At 38.2% G+C, this 24,245-nt stretch overlaps 2 protein-coding genes across 4 annotated transcripts; one reads left to right on the top strand and one right to left on the bottom strand.

Annotated features, from left to right (window-relative positions):
• Positions 1-1,026: 1,026 nt before the first annotated feature.
• On the bottom strand, positions 1,027-13,739 carry LACC1 (laccase domain containing 1). 3 transcript variants are annotated; one of them, XM_026108474.2, is made up of 6 exons: positions 13,552-13,738; positions 7,591-8,186; positions 6,047-6,228; positions 5,391-5,556; positions 3,147-3,372; positions 1,027-2,737 (listed from the first exon to the last, which is right to left on the bottom strand). In XM_026108474.2, the coding sequence occupies exons 2-6, from the start codon at positions 8,156-8,158 to the stop codon at positions 2,563-2,565; spliced, it is 1,317 nt and encodes a 438-aa protein (XP_025964259.2). In that variant the 5' UTR covers positions 8,159-8,186; positions 13,552-13,738; the 3' UTR covers positions 1,027-2,562. The 3 variants fall into 3 exon arrangements, with proteins under 3 accessions (XP_025964259.2, XP_025964258.2, XP_025964260.2); XM_026108473.2 differs by lacking the exon at positions 13,552-13,738 and adding an exon at positions 11,417-13,210; XM_026108475.2 differs by lacking the exon at positions 7,591-8,186 and having other exon boundaries at positions 13,552-13,739.
• An 872-nt stretch (positions 13,740-14,611) lies between these two features.
• CCDC122 (coiled-coil domain containing 122) lies at positions 14,612-22,710 on the top strand. The gene is made up of 4 exons (XM_026108476.2): positions 14,612-14,737; positions 16,885-17,283; positions 18,411-18,527; positions 22,561-22,710. The coding sequence occupies exons 1-4, from the start codon at positions 14,624-14,626 to the stop codon at positions 22,708-22,710; spliced, it is 780 nt and encodes a 259-aa protein (XP_025964261.2). The 5' UTR covers positions 14,612-14,623.
• Positions 22,711-24,245: the final 1,535 nt, after the last annotated feature.

Genomic DNA, 24,245 nt, shown 5'->3' with positions numbered 1-24,245 from the left:
TTCTATATGTGGTAGAGAGCCTAACCTGTTCGGGGACTCAACATTATTATTATTACTATTTTCTTATTGGTCTTGGAGCTCTCCACCTCAGTAATCCATGTACAAAAGGCTGCTTCCTGTCTTGATAGGTTTACAGGCTAGATAATTCAGTGTAAAAGAAATAATGAACAATAACTGTGGTAACAATTCATCTTCTAAAAGCTAAAGCCTTTGGTGTTTCTGCTCATTCTGACATGTTCTCCAGCTTTCATGGTTCTACCATGACCTGTAAATTGTGTTTTTCCAAACAGAAAGAAAGTATCTGCTGTCATTCTTGAGCAGGTATGAACAAGCCAAGGTTTATAATTGGTTTCAAGTTACTGTGTTTTAATATACTGTTCAGCATCTGAACTGTGGAAACTAACATATGTGCAAGGTCATTTCACTTACTGCAAAGTGAAATGCATTAGTTTAAAATCACGTTTAAGGTGAGGTGGGTTAAAAGCAGGTGCAAGGTCATCTACGATGTTTCAGCTGCCAAGCAGTAAACTGTAAAACAGAGTAACTCAGCTGCTTTTGATCGCATGCTCTTAATCCACAAGCGAGGAAAGTTAAGAGAAGGGCACTGACAGAGAAGCTCTAGCAGAGCTTCAGGGGCAGACTACGTGGTGCTACTGCCTCCACAGCCGAAACGACAGAAGGGAACACGTCTTACTCACTCCATTGCTAGGTCAAGCAGTGCCCATAAAGCAGGTTCACACTCAAATAACTAAATAGCGAAGGTAGTGATTTTTTTACCCAGTGCAGCAAGATATGCCTGTCAGTGTCCATAATTATTTTACCCTGTATTTGGCATAGCTCAGTAATACACACACATACCATGATTGTAGCTCAGCTGCTGTGCATAAACATGCTTGATGGCATTAAGTTGCTGAGCATGAGCCTGAACTGCTGTTGCAACTTAAACCCCTAATTTGAACCCAGCTGTGACCGTTACAGCAGTAAAGCCACAGACAGAAGCTGAGAATGATGAAAGTAACAGAGAGGTTTTTCAAAGATAAGTGAAACAATTTTTATTTTAAAGGCCTGAAGTACTACAGCAGAAGAGGAATAATAAATAATATTTCTAAAGAAGAGAGAGAGGAGAATTAGAAGAATTAATTTTTTGGTAGATGGCTATAATCACAAGGTAACATAATCAGAATCACTCTTGTCTGAAACACCATTCACAGTTAAAAGAAAATTTTTACAAGAATCTGTTCTCCAACAGGACAAGGATGCAAAGGCTCTGAATCACAGTCCAGCAAAATGAAAAACAGATTACTCTTCAAGCACAGATACCAGAATAACTTGGCAAATGATTGCACTGACAAAAGTAGGAGCGTATACTGTACAGTGCTTCGCAAAATGCTGTTTGAAAAGCCAGCTACACAGTGCAGGCAGGGATGGAAGTGCAGAGTAAGTGAGTACTGACCTCTAGCGGACAAAATACTCTAGAATTTGTAAAGCTCTTTGGGTTCAAAACCAGAAAGTACTGCCTACAGGCAGTCCTCCCAAGACTCATGCTTGGGAACTCTACAAGCTACAGTCAACAGTTTTAGATCTGAAAACAAAGGACTGAACTATAAGAAGGTTCCCACTGTTTTTGTGTCAGGAATGGTCATATCTATGGAAATGTCCACAGACAAGTTTTCTATAGGAGTATAAGAAAACTGGGCACATTTGGGTTTTGTTAGCAAAACAGGTAAGTTAGCTATTGGTCAGCAAAATTAGCTGATCTTCTGGCTAAATTCACAATCTTTTTAAGATGTTTACCAAATAACTGAGGACCGTTCAGACAGTCTCAATGGAGATTAGCTGAGAGACAACAGTTTAATGAAAAACGCTAAAGGAACATAAGCATAGATGTCATATCATATTAAGAGTCTTAGTCCTATTCTTCATACAACAAAAAAATACAGAAGGGTGAGGGTTCATATGCTTGCATCTCAGTCATATAACTTATTTTTCTATAGGGAAAACCCTGTGAGTGTTTTAGCGCTTTCTTTACACTAATCCAAAAAACAAAAACAAGTCCAGGCACATCATTCTATATGGCTAATCTTCAGTTGAAATTACCAAAGTTGAGTGTTCCCAAACAATTAAAATGCAATACAGGTTTCCTTTCCTATATGAGTATGTCATAATTAACTTCATTCAGAAGACTTATTCAGAAGCTAATGAAGACTTTGGCTTTTGTGCTTTCACCATCTTAAGGTACTGAGGTTTCTGGGAAATATTTGGTCAAGAAGGCAAGACAATGGGAGCTTGCCTCTGATATTTCAGAGGGGCTTTGTCACTGGTGGAGGTTGTCCTTGTTCCCTTTGGCTCATCTCCCACAAGAATTACTGGCCTCATACCCTAGGTATTTCTTCTTGTTTCAGAATGGCAGAGAAGGAAAGCAGGAGAATCCCAAGACGTGTGAATTGTTTATGGAAAGTCCACGAAAGGAAGGATGGAGACCTACTAGGAGAGTAGCATGCCAGGCACTGCACCAGACTTATTGTCCAAATACTGTACTATTCAAGAGTAAGAGATACTAACTCAGGCTTTGATTGATATGAAGCCAATCTGTGTCCCAAAGTTAGTGCCATCACGAAAGTGAGAGTAAAACTTATCAGGGTGGCATGCAGTACAGAGAGTGATATTTTGATTCTGGTCTGTGACAGAATCGTCCTGGATGTTCTCAGGAAGAATCCCACCGGTCTCGAGAAGAATCCTTAGAGAAAGGAAGAGAAACAGAAAACAATGGATCTGTACATCTTCACATTCCTTAAGACACTATTATTCAGCACCTCAAATACCATCTAAATAAACCGTGCCAATATTGTAACCGAGGCTTTTATTTGCTTTGGGTTTTTTTTTTCAGTATTAGACTAAAATTGTTGCTTTTGTGCAACCAGTAAGAATCCATTTAATTTGAACATCTGTCTAGAGTCCAGAAACTACTTTTAAAGCATAACAGTAAAATAATAGTTGAAATCCAGCAAAGGTGAGCTGATGCTATTCATTCAAAGCTTGATCTGCAAAGTGCTGGAGAGTACTGTAACACTGATCATAATATTGCTGGATAATACTCTATACTGATAAAAAGTGTTATGTCACAGAAATACATAGAGTAGACTTACCGTGTTGCTCTTCTAAGATCGATATAAGGACTTGCAGAGTCAAATAGTCTCACACACTTTGGATCAATTCTGTGAAATTCTTTAGCTGATTCTTGAGGAAGTTTATAGCAGCAAGGTCCTACAGATGGGCCCAGGACCACAAGGATATCTTTCACGTTACAGCCATATTCAGATACCATAGCATTTACTGTGGCCACAGAAACTCCTAACAAAGTGCCTTTCCATCCTGAGAGAAATGAGAGGTTAAAAATTAAAGAAGATTGTATAAATTTTCTCTTTAATTTTACAGTAGCTAAAATATATATCATTATTAAGGACACAAACAGATAGGCATAGCACAAATTATTATTTTTTTTTAATTAACAGCTGACAGTTTAGTGATATCACCATTTTGCAGAGCTGGAAACTAAAGATAAGAGTTTGGATTAGGATTCCAGAATTCCTTCCTCACAGTGTTTTGGCAACTAGAGCATACCTTATTGCTTGTCCTGGCCTGAAACATCTCAACGGGAATATGACATAATAGAAATATATTCCAATCAGAAATATATTTTTATAAAAGGAAGAAATTTTGTTTGTGTGATTTTCCAAAAAAAGGCAGGTCCAGCCTCTAGCTTTATGATGTTTGATCACAGGAAATGTAAACTGTCTTTGCACTTTGGCATTGTTTGGAATAGATAGAAGAAAGCCCAGCTTTGCGTTCTCATATCTTAGCTTAAGTCCCAAGAATTCTTTGCATTGCACAGGGAGAGCCTCATACCAAAGGACAGGATATGCTAGTTCACGTTTCCTCTACTTTTCCACATCCAAAGACTCAGACATTCCTGTACATAATTGCCTTTGTTTGTGTACGTAGCAACACATGCTCAAGTCAGACATGAACTGAGGTCGGGATGGATAGGAAGGAAAGGATTTAGGAAAGGACAACTGTAGGATAATTGGAGATCTGGCAAGGAGTGTGATGTGGGAATGAGGCCCAGAAATTGGGGGATGGATGGTGGGAGTTCAGTTTGGGTATGGGCGGTACGCATGCAGAAGGCAGCAGTATCGGTTGGAGGAGCAGTGCCGTGGGTCAGGGAAGGCAGAACTAAGTAACAGCTACAGATTGAAGTATTTATCTATAATGAGGTTTAAAAACTTAAAGTGTAAAACTTCAACCTCTTAAAACTTTCAGGAGCAGAAAAATTCCTTCTGTCCCTTCTCCTCATTAAAACTACAACATTCCCCTCTCTCCCAGTCAGCTGTGGTAGAGTTCTCATTCTTCTCAGCATCTTTAACCCAAGCTTGCTATGGTCCACATAAGGATCTCCTGAGAATAGATAAGTTTACAGAGCTCTTGTGTAATATGACTAAAGCCTCTCATAATTATGTAAGAAAAATAGAACAACTCATCCACAGAATGTCTTGTTAAAAGTTGTTAGAAGTCTGCATTTCAAAGGCATCCAAAGATACCTAAACCGTATTACACACATGGCTCAGTAAACTCTTAGGGGTGGGGTTGGAAGCAACGACTTTATTGATGCAAAATCAAAGTTCTGATCATGTTATGATGATTCACAAATTTGAGTTGGTTATGGATAATTTCTGGAATGCATGAAGAATTATATGAATTAGGTGGTATTCACAAGATCAAGGTAGAGCTGAAGCCTCCCACCATATCAAGGTGTGTACTAGCATTGAAGCCCAGGAGAAACTCTCAGCCATTCATTCTCCTTGGTCTCATAAACCTCATAGGGTTTTTTTTATAAGGTGAAATAGCCCCAACAGGATGGTCTCATCACATAAGTATTCTAGCCTAACAGGTGGGACATATTCTAAAGAAGTGGAACGTATCCTCAGGGTGTTCTAATCATCCCTGCTTAAATTTTATTCACATTTGGTTTGGGTCACACAAATATCTCTTCTGATTGAAAATGATTGTTGGAGGCACTGGATTTATAGGCATTCTTTTACATAAGAAGTCTGGTGAGGCACAAAAATTTTAATTTGGTTTTAGCAACCACACCAAAGAAAAAAAACAGTAAAATCAACAAATTTCATAGCTCTAGAAACAAATAATTCTCAAGACTTATCCTTTTTGGGCAGGATATAACTTTAAAAGCCAGGAACTAAACTGTTATGTGATCTTTGATTTATTCATTCTCATTCAGTGCACCTTCAGTCGCTAATTTATAAATCCCAGTCCAAAGTTTTCTTTCCAGTGGTCTTCTGGTTATTTTGATATCTGTGATTTAAAATTCCTACCTGAATGAGCAGCACCGCAGACTCTTCTGACAGGATCAGCAAATAGCACAGGTATGCAATCAGCCCCTGGAGCTGCTATTGTAACACCTTTCTGATTTGTAACTATTCCATCATAGCTGTCAGGCTCTGTCTTTCCCATAATATACACAGCATTACCATGATCAGTCTGTCAAACACAAAAACAGAACACGCACAGTGATAAGGCAGCAAAAATTCAAGTTCCGATTAATGCAAGAATCTTCTTTGCATGAAACATTCTCTTTTCCACCAATTGCTATGCATGGAAATAAGGCACTCCCTTGTTCAAATGCCATGCAAATGTATCAGTAGAATGCCACTGAAAAAATGCTGTTGTTTTTTATTTTCTTTTTTTCAGATAAACTTCTCTCATCATTATCTGATTACTCTACTCTGCTGTAAGTTAAATGTTAGAACATACTTGGGATAAGAAACAGTGCTGCTTCTTCACAGGGTGCCAAATGGCTGATAGTTTTAATGGCTATTCCTGGAGATAAACTGCCAGAATGAATGTTTTAATTGTCCTGCTTCTCACAAGTTCTTGCTGAGAAAGATAAGAATAATTTCTATAGTTTTAACCAGTGATACATGAAGCAAGATTTGATCAGTTTACACAAATCCATTGTTTGATAAGATACCTTGACCCTGTGAAATGTCTTGGGGTTAAATCCTGCAGCATTAGCTAGCCTGCGGAGGTTTTCTTTAACCACGGCTTGTGGGTCCCTCCGTTTGGAACTGCTGAAGAGATTGCAGGAGCTTAGAGTTGGTATGTAGGAGATCCCACCTGTCCTTGTGCTGAATCCATGCAGGAAGATACCATCTAGCAACACAAAGAAAACAACAAACAACTGCTTTCAAGACAAGACAAATCCAGATTTTACATGGTTTTATGCTGAAAAGAACTGGAATCGGCCAAGCAAGTTGAGAATTACTTGACCTCTTAGTTAATTATGGCATCTAAATTCAAGGATTCTAAGTTTCCTTCTGGCTCTGTTAAAAGTAAGAGAATTTGTGCTTTTTGCTGAAAGAAAACATGGTGTGAATATGAGATGAAAGAGTAGCTTCCTACTACACATTAGGCATCCTAAATCCACTGAGGTCTAGGCAGAGGGGTTTGAGCAAGGAGGAGTCCTGGCAGATTTAGCCTGACTTTTTACAGGGCTGTCGTGCTAACCCCAGAGAAGAGGTAATTCACTGAAGAAAATGAGAGGAGATTCTTAAAGCAATATTCTAAGGTGGCATCTCTCAAGGCTTTTTGACAAAAAAAAAGTATCAGTCCTGAGAATTTCTTACAGAATCTCAAACATCTTTCAAAAGTACATTAAAAACATTGAGAACTTCTAATTTAATTGAAAAATCCTTTGTTTTTACAGTGCAGACTCCATATCACAGCCCCATGCACCCAAATGGAATCAGTGTTTTTAGGTATACATGTTTTTTTTCTTCATGGCAAAGTCAAATACAGGTAGTCCCAGAAGTGGTATTTGTTACCTGAATAGCTGAGGAGTTTAGTGATATAATCAGAGTTATTTGCCAAATCTTTTATATAGTGTGATTTGTTTTAAAGTCACAATCGAAAACTTGAAGGCCAATGGGAAAGAGAGACTGAAGGCTTTAAGTCACTCGTGTTCCCATCAGATTCTGGATTTTAGGGAGAGACCGTTCCAAATATTTATAGTAGCAAATGTCTCAGCTTTCTTCTGGATCAGGAGACCCCGTAATCACACTGCATGTGAGACATACTGCAGTATGCTGGGTCACACCATGGCAAGGACATTGAGACATTGGTCTGATTAACCAGGCATGCATGAGACCACATGGCAGGAGAAATCCTGCTTTGTCTTCAAGGAAGATGAAGGTAACTTTCAGTGTGTAATCCCCACACAGAGTGGAAAAGATGTTACCATCCGCAATAATGCTGCCAACGAACCTAGGTCTCTTCTTTCTCCGCCTGTGCCCCCAGGCCTGGAACAAACCTGGGAGTCTTTTCCTACACTTGCATTGATACTTCCCCCTCTTAAAAAACATGATATTACAACATCATATAGTACTATTTGCTGCCTGAAGAGATTTCCAAATCTTGAGCAATATTGTGATTCCCTTAAGCCAAGAAGTATGCTGACGAACACTCTACATAAAATATATTAGCTGAAGCATAGTTAGAAGATGTTTTCCACTTTACCCGGGATCAGGGAAGATCTGAGGATAGTGAGCTCCCCTTTCAGGCTTGGCAGGCTTTGCAAATACATCTGAATCTCCCTTGTGATGAGCTCCACGTCCTGGGTAGGAAGTGTTTGCCCTTCAGTATGAGGTTCAGCTATCAGTAGGTTATTACAATCAGATGCCATCTGTAAATCCTCAAATTCAAATTGGTAGACTGCAGTAAAGAGATGGTCTATATATACTTTCATTAAGTCCCTCCTGAATGCAGGTAGAATAATTTTAATGACGTGTAAGTCTTTTTCATCTAGTCTTTGTTTGATGGTGTACAAAGCAGCAGCTGTAGTCAGAGCACGTACCACCTCTAGGTTTTTCTTCAGAGTCAGAAAGTCTCTCAGAGCTGGAAGCAAGGACTCTTGCTCATCCTTCCTTTCACTCTGCTGTGTCTGGCAGCACATGACATAAACCAGTGGAGAAGTGACAGAAGGGCATTCTTCAGTAGTTCCCAGCATGTTACACAGTAAATCTTGGATGTCGTTCTGCAAGTTTGCTGGCAGGCTGAACAGATCAATCACTACTGCTTCCACCATATTCCAGGCAATTGAAAGATTCCTAAAACTACCAAGTAGTCAATAATAAACCATAAAAAATATAGAAAAAGGCAAGAGGGCATCATTAGTCCAAACATATAGTGTTATTTTATTAAGGGGATACATTTAGTGGTAATGTTTAGAGAAGGTGACATAGTAATAAAATGTCTTCGGATTTCTCCCACCGCATCCAGTATTGCAGCAGAAATGGGAATTATTATGTATTTATTTAAATTTCTCTACTACCTCACCCACCTCAGTTTTTTTCCAGGTCAGGGATAATGAAAGGTTAGTCTATAATACTAGACTGATTGATACAATTAATCTACATTAACATAATGGATTGTCTTGACCTCTGACTTTGGGCACTCCTCCAGCTCTTGTGACAGGAACCAAACATGGAGGTTTTCATGCTCTCAGCTTGCTGGGACTGGAGTGGTTTCCATAATAATTGGGGTGTGGGGGAGCGGATTTTACACATTTATCTCTGGGGTAGAGCTTATGTCTGCTACCCCTTTCGGCCGTGGGGGTGCTGGGCTGCGAACACACATTTCCCATGGGCCTTCACAGGACTTTCTGCACTTCTCCTATATTCCTACCAAAAGTCTTGACTTCCTTATTTTTAACGTCTACCTTCAGGGACACATGATAGCATAGTTCTTTTATTTGCAAACACAGGCACGGTGATGAACACATACATGCAGGAACTTAGCACAGGATATCGAAACTTCACTTAGTAACACAAGAAATACACAGAAGCAAATCATATACACTTTGCACAACTTCCTGTATCAGTTTCCTCACTAGGATAGTAGCATTCTTTGCTCTGAAATCAAGACTCATCAAGGTTATCCAAAATCATCCTGTAGTTCATCACTTCATAGTGATTCATAGTGTACTTCCAGGTTTTTTTTTTTTTTTTTTTGCTGAACTTTGTTGATCCAAGCCTTGCTAGGTTACCTATCTGTGGAAACCTGTCCATCCATCTCTTCCTCTTTCTTTTGCTCTGAGACCTTATTTTATATATCCTGTTAGAAGCGTCTTATTTTCTTTTCTCTATCTTTAATAAGTTTTCATTTGTTTCCAGTGCAAGCCTTCTGCACAGCTCTGGAACAAGACACCAGTTCCCTTTTCTTTCAGGAAACTTGAACAGGTGGCTGTTAAAATTTCATGACTAAGTATTGATCTGGGAGGAATATGATGCAGCTTTGTCATAAGTGTTAAGACTCCATAATTGTTTAGAGTGTTTGTTAACACCACAGTTTTTTATGGCACAGTAACAAATTCTGTCTGAACACAAATTAATATCCTTGCAGGAACAAAGGTATTAATTATTAATACAAATGCATTATCACTAAAAGACTTGAGAGTCTTTAAGTCCTTGAAATCTGTGCTCTGCTACCAGAGCTAACCACACCATGTAACACCTGGCACTATTTTCCTGTTGCAACTCCCCATTCTCCTGTAACTACATGCTCTGGCTTCACAGTATTTCACTGTCCTGCAGAAAAACTTTGTACTTGAGTCCACTGTGGTGGACTTGATGTCCTCCTTGGCATTTTATGGTTGACAATGGATTTCAAGAGTTTCTACATTCAAATGAGAGGTCAAAGACCTTTCTGGTTTTAATGGATTCTCTGTTCAGGGTATGTTTTACAGAAAACTTTCTTTATTTTCTCCATTGTTCTTTCCCGTAGACTGGAAGGAAAATAATCCTGACTCAAAATGATGTTTTCTTATCTGTGAGTTGAATACTTACAAAGATTAATTTAGCAAAACTGCTGAACTGAAAGTATCAAAATGTGACAGCAGATAAAAACATCTGTCAAGGGATTTATAACTCTGATCTTGCTCGGAGTATTATTTATACATAACTGATAAAAAAAACTGTAGAAAAAACAGTTTACTAAGCATACAGTGTTGAAATGGACTGATGTCAAAGACCATGACTTGGGAAATCAGGAGATTTCCTTCTTTACCCTGGTTATCTCTGTGGGAGGGTTGTAATTCAATGAGAAGATCTCAGTGTAAGTATACCTAATAACCCCAACAAAGATAGTACAACAGAGAGGTGTAGTGGAAAAACAGATTATTGCTCCACTTCAGATATGTCAATAGACTAAGGTTAGTAGAGCTAATTGCTGTCCTCGTACTTCCCCAGAAAAATACCACCAAAGAAAGGGTGGAAGGAAAGTGTTTGCAGAAGGAGAGGTAACTGCCTACACTGTTACTAAGCTCTGTGTGTGTTGCAAAAAATCCATAGGGACAATTATTGGGACATACACACAGAAATCATGGGGCTGATTCCTCCTCATATCCCTCCAGTTTTGCATCATGGAGCCCCACTAAGGTCAGTGGTGTCAGAAGTACACTTGCTTACGGTCATAATAAAATATTATGACTGCTTTCTAAGTCCCCCAAACAAAACCCTTCTCAAAACAAGGCTCGACAAGCAAACCAATGTTAGAATGAAATGCGTTCATGGCTATTCAGGTTTTAAATAACTTACGCTCCACAGACCTAAATTTCCATGGAAAGTGTCACAGTATGTAACTGTATCAGAAAGATTAAGTGCATTTCTTAAAGAATAACTCATTTAAGTACACAATGCAGAGCAAATACTTGCATAAACTTGAAGCCAAGGCCACCCATTAGCTGTTTCAGCCACTCTGTGAAACACTATCAGTACAAAAATGTGGAGAGCAGAACGATTCTCTACCACTGACTTCAAGAAAAGAAAATCAAAGAAAAAGATAAATGAAGGGAAGAGCAGAGAGGAGAGGAACAAGAACAAAAAGGAGAAAGTGAATATAGAAAGAAACAATGAAGTAAATAAAACCAAACGGTAGAGAAGAACCAGATCAGGGTAGAAAATCATCTAAAAATCACTTCCAAAAAATGCTGAAATCTAATTCTGAAAGGTCTCTGTCAGATGAGAAAAGATTGCTAGCAATTTCTGCATCTTTGGATCCTATTGGTCACCTTATTTTCTCACAGAATGCCAGAAAACTGATAATTTTGACAAAATGAAAAAGGCAAGAAATATTTAACAACTGCTAGAGAGATGCCCAGAGAAAGCAAGCAGGCCATTAAAGCAGTCCAAGCGAACAGCAATGAGAGCACAGTTTTAACAAAATAGTACATAGCAACAACAGCAAAGCCAAAAAAAAGCATTAAAACTTCTTAAACTGGACTAAAACAAACCACTTTGCCTCGCTAATTTAGGGTTATTTAGAAGAAACAGAATTCAGCACTTACAATTAAAATATTGAAGTACACTCAGTTTTCATAAATGAAGTTTAAAAAGCTGGTATTTATTCACACAGGTAGGCAATCCTTTTACACTCTGGAAAGGTATCATCTGACATAAACGCACATTACCAGCTTTATATATCTTGATTGTTACTGTCAGTCTTCCAGCTGATTTGTACAGGATGGAAATTCCGCTGCTAGGTAAGACTGGAGTGGGAACCTGTATTTCTTCTTCATGATGAGACCCTGCTTTGCTGCTGTCACCAGCCACAGGAAAGAACAAACGGTGCAGAAAGGAAGGCACCAATATGATTAAGTGCCTGAGTAGCATTAAACCCGGAAGTGGCGTTAACCCTGCCATGTAACTCACTGTTGTAATCATATGTGCAAATGCATTAGCTTTGCTGAACCTCAAACAGATTCAGAAATCCTCGGTATGCTGAAATAAGAATATGAATACAAACAAGCTATGGGAAAAGTTGTGTGGATGGAAAAAAGTGTCCTTTTCTGAAGGGTAAAGGCATGTTCCAGCGAAAGATTTGGCAGTCAGTCAAGAAAAAACATATTTAGAAATATTAACCCTGACAGAGAGGTTATGAGAGGTCAGAATTCAGGGTCACAGGCCAGAAATGAGGAAGGCAGTTTCTCCTGCGAGCAGGAAAACGTGAAGTCATTTTCAAAACATGTCGCTAAAGCTGGACACATTTTTTCTTTAACTGCACTGCATTCTGTATATTCTGTAGAGCTCTATAAAAAAGTTTGAATATTATGATGGGGCAATGCAATGGTCAAAAAGACGGAGGGGGGGAATGAGGGATTTGTATCAGTTTGTCCAAGAATCCTATGATAATAAACACATTTTCTCAGTGGTAATTACTACCGGAGTAAACCTATATTTCTCCCAGATCCAGCCCCACAATACACCTTAGGTGTGCCTTGCCATTTCCCCTCCTGCTTCTGCTGCGCTGAGCTGGAGCTGTTGCCTGAGGGAAGGGATGAGAGCCGAGCTGTCCCAGCTTTCCCTCCCAAAGGGACCCAGCCTGGGTATCCTGTCCTTCCTTCACCCAGACACCAATTTTCATGAACCATGCAGAAAGCAGCCACCTTATGCAGCTTTTGGCCCACTGCCAAATGTGGCTGAAGTAGGCCAAGGAATTGAAAATTAGCAGGGGGAACCTGAAAGACAGACAGACCAACACAAGCATTTTGTTTCCTTCAACCAGACTAACAAAAAAAGAATTATTGAGATACTTTCAGTGCAGAGTGCTGAAAAGGACAAAGAAAAAGGTAAAAAAATATGCAGGGTACGAAACACTATTGAGAATAGAATGCCAAACTGGTATTTCTTCTCCAGCTGAAATACTGTATTCAGCTTTTGTCATCCAATTTCAAAGAACAGATGAAAGAAACTGATGGTATCCAGAGATGAGCAATGCAATCACAAAGATTGGGGAAGTGAAAAGGTTAAACGCTTTAACCTGGAGCTCAGAGAAGTAAGAGCGGATGTGACAGAAATCCATTGGATAATATAAGGAATGGTGTTAAGAAAGGACAACTGGGGACACATTTCTTCTTGCTCCTAACCACAGGGCATTCAGTGAAACTTATGTGCATGTCAAATACTGACAAATTAAGACATACAGAAAACAGAGTTTAATAATAACTGAAGGAACTTAAAGCACAAAAAAAGCTTAGCAAAACCGTAGGAAAAAAACTGTCAGCTATTTGCAATGGCAGCAGTCACGGTGCACCCGCGGCAACCACCCGAAAAACGCAGCGGCTCCCGCCCGCGCCCCGCGCAGACGCCGCTCCGCCAGCTCTCACGCGAGCACGTTTCTCCTCCGCCTCCTGCGGATGCGCTGCCCGCCGCCCGCCGCCCACCTCCCCTCGCCCAGCCTCCCCGGCCGGCTGCGCCCCCGCCGCCTGGTCGCGGGCAGCGGCCGCTCTCCCCTCCCAGCGCCGCCCTCCGCCCCGCCCCCTCCCTGGGCGGCCGTTGGCGGCCGTTGAGGGAAGGGCTGCCCGCCCTGAGGGGATGCGCGAGCGGCGCTGCGGGGAGGCAGCGGCGGCGCCTCGTGTTCGCGGCTCAGCGCGCTGGGGTTCCTGGCTGCCCCCGCCCTGGGGCCTGCCGCTGCCCGTGTTACCTCGGCGCGTGGTTCCGCCTGGACGAGCCTTGCGCGGGCACCGTGGTAACGCTCCGCTGGCCTTGCCCTGTCTGGCCTGGGAGTGGCTTGTTCCCCGCATGTTTTCCAGTGTAGATCCGCCCACTAAGTGCTTCTAGCGTTTTCCCTAACAGCAAGTCAGAAGCCTTATTTGCACCGCAGGGAATTCAGCTCAACATGCTGCCTTGCACAGTCAGGCTGACGGAGACGGAGCCTTGTCTGGGACCGGGCGGGCCTGCCTGGTCTGGGGGGAGGTGCTGCTGCTTTGGGGCTTGAAGGACGGGGTAGAGGGGAGAAATGTGGGGGCAGACGAGGGAGGGCAGGAGAGCAGTTAGCAACACCCCTAAACACCAAATGATGAGTTCCCTGACCAATAGTACTGCCTTTCAGGCAGCTGATGGGTCATGTCTGTGCCAGTTCCTTTATATTGGTCCTGAAGATCTGCATCAGTCTCGCGCATGTGTTTCTGAGAAAGTAGTGCCACCTTATTTGACAATACAGATTTTCTTCATTAACTTCTGTTTGAAGTTAATTAGTGCTGTTTGAAGAAACAGCACTAAACACTTCAAATCACTCAGGTGATCTTTACCATTGTATCAGTTTATGATTGTTTCAATGTGACAACTTTTTTCATGTTTTTTTTGTCTTACATTAAAGATAGTTGACTAGTTAACTGGCAGTTTACAGTATGATAAGGGCAATAGTATTGCAAATGGGCTAAATACGGGGGAAGCAGATGCTATTAGAGCTATGACTATATTCACAAACTAAGGATCTGTCCTGTGAAGCAGCCAGGAGAACATTGTTGCACTTTATTTTTAAAAACTCTGCAAGAAAGAGTTTTAATTCTCAATCACTGTCTTTGAGTATTTACCCATTAGTGATCTGTTTTTGATAATAAAAAATGAATCAAATGAGATTATGTATTGATCTGGGCTCTCATACAAAAGTCCTTAGTACTGTTCTCTTTCACTAGAGTAAAGAATTAGACTGAACTATGATAAAACAATTCACTTCTCTTTTATGTTCTTACAGTTCTGCCCTTTTGCGTAAAATGGCCCAGCAAAGTTCTCCATCACTGATTGAAGTTGTAAAACAAGTTGCAGAGCAGCAGCATTCACAATCATCAGAGATAGAAAAAAGCAAAACAGTTCTTTTCCAGTTGCAGGTACTAAGCCTTATTTAGAACAGTATAATTTGCAACACACTGATTAGATGAGGAAGTATTCTTATGAACAAGACATGCTTATCATATTTTGTTTCTTCGGGGTGTTCTCATTTAGATTTAAGGCAGCTACTCTTGTTTTTGTGAATGGCACTTATGCTTTGCCAAAACTGTGTATGTGTACATACATAAGGTTACACCATAGCTAAAAGTTTATGATAGCACATTTTAGCCTAAGCTTTCATTTTTTATATTGAAAAAAAGCCCCACTGGAATAGCACCCTCTAAAATATTTGGGACAAACTTAGAGGTCTTTGATTTTTTCATGATTTCCTAAGAAATGAATGGGGAAAAAATGGAGTTTAAAAATTCCATCTCTTTTGGCAGATTTTCACTAGATTATATATTTCTTAGCATTTTTTTCACAAGAAATAGATTTTTTCTCTGTGTGTTTGGAGTGAATGTATCTTAAACAGCCATTAAATACAGTTTTTATTTTCTAATAGTTTAAGGGAGCGCTGGTCACATGTAGTTTTCCTTAAGGCTATGTAGTCATTTCTGTTCTAATCTCTTATAAAAATTATTAAACTTTAAATTATCATTTTAGCTTTTGAGACCAAGTTTCTACCAAGAGACATACATTTAAGTTTGTGGGAAACCACAGTAGTGTTCAGGCATTTTTGAGAATGGGAGAATGGAAAAGGACATACCAATTTTCTATTGTAACATCTCCAAATAACCCTTGCATCTGAAATAACTGAGGTTTGAAATTTTGCGCAAAGCTAATTTCTCTTAAGAAGTGGTAAAAAACTTTATTCCTTATGAATGTATATTAACTTACCACACCTTTCAAGAACCATTCTCCTAAAAGAAACTTAAGACATCATAATACAGTGTGATACTGTTCAAAAATTAATTTATGACTGAACAGTTTAAACAGATTTTATGTTTTCAAAAACCCATGGAATTTCAGAATCCTAGATTCTTAAGGTTGCTTATTTCCTTTCTTCTTCTCTCACATTTTCTTTCTTCTTTCAAAAAAAAACTTAGGAAATTCCATACAAACATTAATGTTAGTAGAACAATGAAGTTAAACAATTAGGAACTTAAAAGTCAAATTGCAGGACTGCTTTTCCATCTTTAAGACTATTTCCATGTGTACATTCACAGAAGGCATGTGAAACAATTTCCTTTTGAAAATTTGAGATCTTAGCCATTAAGATCCTTTGCTTGGTAGATGGTGACCAGCGCTGATACAAATCCTACTAAAATTGTAACTCAAGATTTCAAAATTAAACATTACCCATAAAGGATACTTTTTATTCTTAAAAGTTAATAATGTCTTCATCTGTTCAAGACATTCAACAAGAGACTTTGTAGCACTCATGACACTCCCAGCAGGGAAAATACAATGGGTGAAATAAATCATGATACTAATGGTACTTAGGGTGCGTTTCATCATAACTACTTTATGTCATCTGCAAAGCAGATGTTAAGCCTAAATTAGTCATCTAGGCTCCCTCTGTAGTCAGCAAAGAGAGACAAACACCTCCAAGATGGCAATTCAGTTCTCCCATCTTAGACTTCTTATGATGGGATGAAATACTACCTGGAGGTGTCCACTTCTCATGACTGAAGAAACATAGGTGGCAGTTAGACTAGATGCTTAACTCTTAGAGGGTTAAAAATAGCTAGATTAATCTAACTCTCAACAGAAAAGACTAGGTAAGCTCAGTAAACCCAAATACCATTCTATGTGTTTGTGCATGTGTTTATAAGTGTATTTTGTGGTGTTAGCTATTTTGCAGTTAGCTATTTTTAGTATGATTTGAATTAAAGCAGATGCCTGCCCTAGACAATATTAAGAAGACTTGTGTGGGTGTGATCTACCACAACCTACATATCTTGTGAATATGAGGAAGTTAAAGTATTTTGGAGGATACTTTATCTCATATTTTAGACTGATCTTTTATATCAAAAGGGACCGTCTAGGACAGTATTCTTGCATTATGTCTCTATCATCTTCCATGTAAACCACATTAAGCAAATGAAAAGGAAGATCAATAAATATAAAGCATAGTGTTTAACTAGATACCTAGCATACTCTGCAAATAAAAATATTCTTAAGTGAATACTGAAATATTTTACAGGCTAAGTTTCAGGAACTTGAAAAAGAAATGGAATTTATTCTGTTAGAAACAAAGACAACAGAAAGGGAAATATATCAGCAAGATGATGCTATAGAAATGACAAAATCTAATTGTGAAAATCTGGAGGCCCAAGTCAAAGCCCTGTATTCTGAAAATATAAAGCTGAGGCTTGATGCAGAAACAGTGCAAGAAGAGTTTGAGATGACCTTTGCAAGAAATAATGAATATCGTGAAAAAATAAAGGCTCATAAACATCTCTTTTGGGAGGTGGAAAGTAAAATGCCGGTTATGATTGAACTTGCTAAAAAGCAAGCCATGGTTAAAGAGCTAAAGATAAAGATGGAGGAGTTAATGCGTGATCTCCAGAATCCAGAAGGATCTGTTATTAAACAAGTACAGGTACTGTATTTCCTCTGAGTCTTTTCCTTTTGTGTGAAATATTTTTGGCATAGCTTAACTAATATGCTTGTTTTGTCTAATATGTTTACCTTAATGATGGACTGACTATAGGGAGTATGAATTAGTTTACAATGCTGGATTAACTGAAGAAATTAGGACTTCAGTAAAAAAAAATCAGCCACTATTATCTGCATATTATTGTAAAAGTCAGGTTCATCTTACATGACAGAATGAACTCAGCTATGAAAAATATTACAGAGCTGTAAATTAAAATGTATCATTGCCAATAATTTGTGGGATCCTGTGGGTTGTTGGATAAACTTACAGATACTCTTTCCAGAATTTTCTGGATCTTTACAATATTGTTACACTTTTCATATAAGAGCGCAGTATTCATTTAGCTTTGTTGTCAGGTAACAAACTACATTTGAGCAATGTGCCAGCAGGAGGTAGATTGATTAAGAGGGTAATGGAAAGAAGGAGAGAGGAAAATATATTAATTTTGGTATTCTACTCTCTAACACTGCTGTTTGTACTTAATTGGAATACTTTTTAACAACTGTAAAATGTAGAAAGTTTTCACTCCAAAACTTTACCAATATTTAAGCAAACGCATGTGTGAGGTTGAGCTGGAGTCAGAAATTTGAGCTCTGAAGCAGCTTTCACTACTGAAAATCTGGTGTTACTGCGTTAAAGTAAATTGATGAAAATTTGGTTGTACAAGTAAATCTGTAAGCACTGATAAATGAAAACTCATTAACATTTTATTTCCATATGAGAAAAAGATCTGTCTCAAATAATACAGTGAGTGTTCCTTGATTTTCAAATAAATTGAATTTAAACAACATTAAAAACACCAAAATGAGTTTAAATTCCTGTACCACTATAGTTGTTCACACATTTCAGATCAATAGTATATTGTCGTAAGTACCTAAAAAATGATGATTTGCTAAATAGTAAAAAATTATTTTAAAATCAAATTACTAAATTGTGTATTATTATACCTTTATCTCGTCTTTTTAATGAAGTGACTACTGTATTAAAATGTGACTTTTTAAATAAGATGAATAAAAGTACTGTACAATCATTTAAAGAGTGTATTTCTATATCCTAATGTACATTTGCAGGAAGAAATTACATTTTTAAAAAGGGAAGTCACAGAAGTGAAAGAGTTGATCAGTAAGAAAACAGATTTGCTGGAAGAAGAAAAAATATTACATGCTAAGCTTAGGAAAGAAATTGAGGTGAGTAATTTGAATAAAATATAATTTCAGTCTCTGACAGAATGGAGATAGTGCAGATGAATTTATGAAATGCTTTATATGTGGTTTCTAGCCATACACTATTCGAACATATACAGTAACCATACAATCTCAAATTCTTCATATTACTAAAGTCTTTCTAAACTTCAGAACATAACTGCTATCATGAGAAAAATTGACCTTATGAATACTTTTCCTCAAATTTTTTAAGGAGTTCAACTGTGAACTTTTAAAACAATGTCCTGAATAGGAAGAGGTCATTGAATGGTAGATAGCAGAACAGCATGAAAAATTTCTATTTCTGTAATATTTTTGAAATAATTTAAATCTCACCACTGTCTTGATTATTAATGGCTTGTCTTATAGTTCCTGATAACTCATCAATGGGAGAATTAATTGCACCAAGAAAATGGCCTTCCCATGAATCTCCCTAATTCAAGCTGACATTAAATTAGGGAAAACACAGCAGCTCCTAATTATCTGCCAAGATAAAATTCCGATGAATAGTTAAAAACCTCTCTTTTTAAATAACTGAACTATATTTTATATTTTGTTCCTTACTAAAATTCTTTGCATGTCTAGATAGTTTTTAGCCTGAAAGTTTCACATCATCTCTCTTGTTAGTTCAAATAAATGCCACAAAATTTAATGAGCAATGCCTGATAATATAAAGATTAATTGATTTGAGGTTAGCTCTATTGTCCATTGTAAAATTTAGGAGGAAAAAGAATAATTTTCCATGTGATGGGGAACAGGAGAGAATTCTTAAAATGAAAAGCAAAATACAGCCACTTTAAATAGGTCAGTTCTATTCTTCAGCATCTGAGAAAATATTTTATTATCAAAGCAACATCCTCATAAGAAAGATCTCTAAACCCAAAGTTGAATTAGGCAGCCTAAAAAAATGTTCTGTTTTATCAGAAACAACTTAAATAGAGTGAAGGTTAACTTTTTTTTGGTTGCTTGGATTGTAAAATCTTTGCATCTCAGAAGGAAGCAGGATTAAAAATCCAATCAGATTATTCTTTCTTTTAAGAGCTGAAAACTTTATGGAAAGCAGTCCAACCTTTGATATACCAACTCACAGTGGACAGGCAGAGACATTAATACCCAACAGTACTCAACACAGCCCAGGAAAGAATACTCCAACCAAATGTGGAAAAAAAGTGAGATACTAGAGACGTGAGTGAAGTTTCACTGAGCTGCAAGAGTGGGATTCAGCTCCAGTTTGCAGACAACTAAATACAGCTGTTTGAATGTAGGTGGCTACACGAGTCAGCCAAGTTCCTGCTATAATCAGTGGAGATGCAGTTAGTACAGATGATGGAGTCTAAATAGCCACTCAGTTGGCCAAATGTAGGTGTTTGCAGTAGGGTGAGCTGCATAATCTAGTCTTTCTAGAGTTTATAGGCTGTATTGACTAGGTCTCAATTGATCAAAATGAGAACTTAGACATGGAGCTCATGTCTACACCTCTAAAGCTACATGTCTTAATCTGCAGACTGACCCCTGCCCCAAGGCTCAGAGCTTGTTGTATGACTTCTACATATCATGTGGAGTCTCAGCTTCTAGCACTGCATGCACTAAGAGTAATTGGTCTCCTGTCAAAAATTTGCCAAGAGTATTTGAGTTCCCAGGATTCTGAGCCTCCTGATACAAGCTAATCATCGCATTTGATTAATTGTAGAACGTCTGGAGCCGTGATTCAGCAATGATTTTAAGCACGCGAGTAAGTCCACACCTATACACTAGAGCACTTAAGTGTCCTCAGAGTTCCTACGGAAGCTAATGGCTAAGCTGGTGCCCAGAATAAATTGACTCTCACAGCCCTGTCGCTATCCCTTTGCCTCAGTATTATTTCATGTTTCCTACAAATGTTTCCCTAACTAAGCATATTGTGAAGGAATGTGATTTGGAATGCCTTTCTAAAGCTACTGAATTTTGGAAAGTCAAGAAATTATTGATGAAATGTCTTTCTGCAAGGAAATGTGTGCCTCAGTTTTCTTTTTCAAAGACAAGTTAATGGTCTGACATTACAGGCTAATTCATAAGCTGTACACATTATTCATAACTGAGATGTTTCCCATCGGGCAGGGGTATCCATGGATTTGTAATGTGGCTCACAAACGCTGTCCGTCTTCCTTTCCTGAGCAGCAGTACCACCGCCCATCTTTTGAAGAGCAGAGCCAGTATTCCCAGAATTGGATAGGAGTGTTTACAATAGAGCAGGGTGATTACCAGTGTGGGAGCAAGGCGTCGGTCATAAAGGCTAATTCAATACATCCATAAATAATAGAAAATGGATTATTATGTAAAATAATAAGAAAAAGCTCAAAAGACTGTCTGTTCCTTTCTCCACTTCAGTGTGTGCCTATAGTATTCTTGACAGATGTTGCCTAACCTGTTCTTAAAGACCTCCAGTGGTGGAGATTCTACAACTCCCAGGGTACTTTTTTCTAATGATTGGCTTATATGTACACAAAGCCCAGTAAGAAGAGTAGTGTTCTCCCTCCCCTGTGCCCAGTAAACATATTAGTGCTCTCTGCCTCAGCAGATGTGCCAAACAGTCCCCGATAACAGTGCTGAAGGGTGTAAACTTGGAGTACTGAATGCTCTACTGCTTGGACCATCTCCTTCCATGTTGCTGGATTGGCTTGTGCTTCCCAACTGGCTGTTACAGCTCCCTGAGCTACAGCCTGCAGTTTTTTACACTTTCCTTTCCTTTCCGCTTTCTGTCAGCACCAAACCAACCTGCAGACACTTACTCAGTGTTTTGCTTGCTAGTATTCACTCCATGCTATTTATTTGTCCCAAAATCAGCAAGGAAGCCCACTGCTGATTTCTGCTCTGTTGTTTAGTGACAACTGTCTAATTCAATGAGAATCAGGTCATCTACCGCCTCATTCATGTCTTTATTCTTCAATGACAGGATGCACATTTCAAAGAAGAATGGATGATATTGATCATGAATGTTTCAGTGTCATACAATACAATCTTAGTGATATTCAGATCTTGCAAATATTCATGAAGATGAGTGAATCTGACAGAATTGCTAGAAAAGTTATGAAGAATGATAACAGAGAACTAGGCAACACAAACAAAGACAACTCATCACCAACAAAAGATGGCAGTGCAATTTATAAAAGCATTAGTGAGGAAGTTACTTAATTATATGTTAAATTTAGGCAATGAAACACATAGGAAGTCTCTGGCAATGCTATAGTTTTGATGCAGCTGTACACCATCATTTGTGCAATAAATACAGCATAAAAATGTTTCAACAAGCAGACAGAAGAATAATTATATACTACCACTCATATGCCATTCAAATTAAGATAAGTGAGTCCAAATTTTCATTAAGTGAATACCCATTATTTCCATTTTTATTATAATGAATGTTTCGTGTGTTTACTCTTCAGAATACAAATCTTCAAAGGGTCTTCAGCAGCCATTCTCCTCCAAATAATGCAGCGCTGAGGTACTGCATTGTTTCAGTATTGCCTTACTAAGAAAAAAATCTGTTACAACAGTGGAGATGCTACTACAGCCATCTAACTTACCTCACTTAAATTCTAAACTATACCCAAACACACATTTCAAAGAATGAAAATTTCTCCCTTTCTCACCTCTTACTTTGCTGTCTGAAATCTTTGATGTTCAAAGTAGTGTTGCCACAGCTGTGAGGTACTGACTCCGAATGTTTGAATGAGATTCACTTCATTAAAATTTAGACATTTACGGAGTAGGTACCTATGTTGACGTAGTCACTTAAGCTTCTTTATTGTGGAGAAAGAGGTATGATTTATATTACGCTAAGGCAGATACCTAGAGTAAGCCTGATGAATTGCTTGACAGATGTGTCTGTGTCTCTTCAGTACTTACAAAGTGAACATGGTGACTGGATCAGATGTTGGTATCTACACTTTAAATAAGAGTTAGATGAGGTGAACCCCACTCTGTAAGTACTGATTTACTTGGAAGCGGTTTTAAAATATGCTTTGTTCTGTTCTATTAGGTGCAGAATAAAAGATATGATGCTATTCTAAAACGTTTGCATTGTCAACTGAACAAACTTCATTCAAATAAAAGACAATGGCACTGGAACATTCAGCAGATGGAGAAAAAGGCAGCAGAACTAAGAAAGTGTCTTGGAGTGGCAGAGTGATAGAATAGCATAAAAACAAACCTAGCAGATAAAACAAGGTAATGCTTTCCAAACAGAGAAGGTTTCTTTTGGAAATAATAGAAATTGTAAAGTAGTCCAATAGCTGGGCCAAGGCCAGATGATTTCTTCGATTTTTTTTAAGGTTTTCTCCCCTCCATTTTGTGGCCCAAACCTGACTGTAATCTGCGCTCAGCCCTTAATGGTTTAGAATACTTTTCCCTTTTGTTACTGTAGCCACAGGCTGTTCAGGAAGGAATGTATTAACATTTCCAGGAGCTTTCAGTGTATGGACCAATTTTACCTAAAAGCTCATTTGAAGTCAACCAGATGAGATTTGAGCAGTTCCTTTTTATCTGATTAGATCTTTGAAAATTTGAGATCCACATTGTTTTTCCTCCTGAGAGATTAATATCAGTGCATATTTACACTCTTGGGATACAGAAATTCCAGATCTTTTTTCCATGTTCCTTATTACTGTGTCCTACTCAGTAACTGAAATCTCTGATAGTCTGTATTTTGCCACGTGGGAAATTCATATTGATGATACTACAGCTCATTTGACCTTTATGTGCCAGAATGTCCCAACATGGTGGACAAAGAGGACATGGCCTTTCCAGCTATAAGGCCTAGGAACAATTACACTCAGATGTGGGATTCAAATAACCCAACTTTAACTGGTCTAATATATGCTCCCCTAGTACTTAACAAAGAGGGGTGAGTAGGTGAAGACTGCACTGCATTCAGACACCTGTATTCAAATGGAACAACGCACCCTCTAGCAGAAGAAGTGCGTTATAGATGGTTGATTATAGAGGAGCTGATTGTGTAGAGTATCTTAACTAACTCATACTAGCCATTTAACATCTAAGGGATTAATATTAGGTAAGATGACTCAACATAAAAAAATTAAACATTCAAAATTAATGGACTAAAAATTCTTGTTAAAATACTAGTGAACAGTAGACTTTTTCTTTGCTTTATTTTTTATTGTTATATGCTTTGTGTGAATACTTTCTCTATTCTTACAGTTAAGGTAGAAGTTTTGGCTGGATGTAACCTGTAGCATTTATCTATTCCATGAAAGTAGTTAGCATTTTATTTGAGGTAGTGGCTTGCTTACATAATTTAATTTATCTTTATACCTGAATATAAAATGAGAATTTTAGCAAATTGAGTATTTATTATTGAACTTACAGTATCTGTTGAGCCGCCTATATATTGCTAGCTTAGAAAGTCAGAGTTTAAAATGCAATACTGTTATTTTTGTTAGGATGTTCATATATCCATGTGCATTTATATTTTGCTTTAACATTTGTTTTCTTTAATATAAAGTGATTTTAAGCAATATGCTGACTCATGAAGGATCTCTCATCTGTTTTAGACTCCCAGGTTTGTTTGGCCTAGTTAGTTTCCTTTACAGTATTATTAACCAGGTTACTTTTATAACACAGTAATTTAGAGATAAAAAACTCAATACCCTATGCTATAGTGACAGTAATGTGATATGAATAATTTTCTGAGTTAAAACATTTCTA

The sequence above is a fragment of the Dromaius novaehollandiae genome, chromosome 1 (genome assembly GCF_036370855.1).
Source record: "Dromaius novaehollandiae isolate bDroNov1 chromosome 1, bDroNov1.hap1, whole genome shotgun sequence".
Classification (NCBI taxonomy): domain Eukaryota; kingdom Metazoa; phylum Chordata; class Aves; order Casuariiformes; family Dromaiidae; genus Dromaius; species Dromaius novaehollandiae.
Note: the sequence above shows the minus strand (reverse complement) of the source record. Positions and strands in the feature narration are given on the sequence as shown.

Coding starts and splice junctions, on each gene's coding strand:
- LACC1 (XM_026108474.2), bottom strand. CDS start 8,158: ATGGTGGAAGCAGTAGTGATTGATCTGTTCAGCCTGCCAGCAAACTTG. Junction 6,229..7,590: donor CAGATCTTCCCTGATCCCGG/GTAAAGTGGAAA, acceptor TTGTGTTGCTAG/ATGGTATCTTCCTGCATGGA. Junction 2,738..3,146: donor GATCTTAGAAGAGCAACACG/GTAAGTCTACTC, acceptor CCTTTCTCTAAG/GATTCTTCTCGAGACCGGTG.
- CCDC122 (XM_026108476.2), top strand. CDS start 14,624: ATGGCCCAGCAAAGTTCTCCATCACTGATTGAAGTTGTAAAACAAGTT. Junction 14,738..16,884: donor CAGTTCTTTTCCAGTTGCAG/GTACTAAGCCTT, acceptor AATATTTTACAG/GCTAAGTTTCAGGAACTTGA. Junction 17,284..18,410: donor CTGTTATTAAACAAGTACAG/GTACTGTATTTC, acceptor GTACATTTGCAG/GAAGAAATTACATTTTTAAA.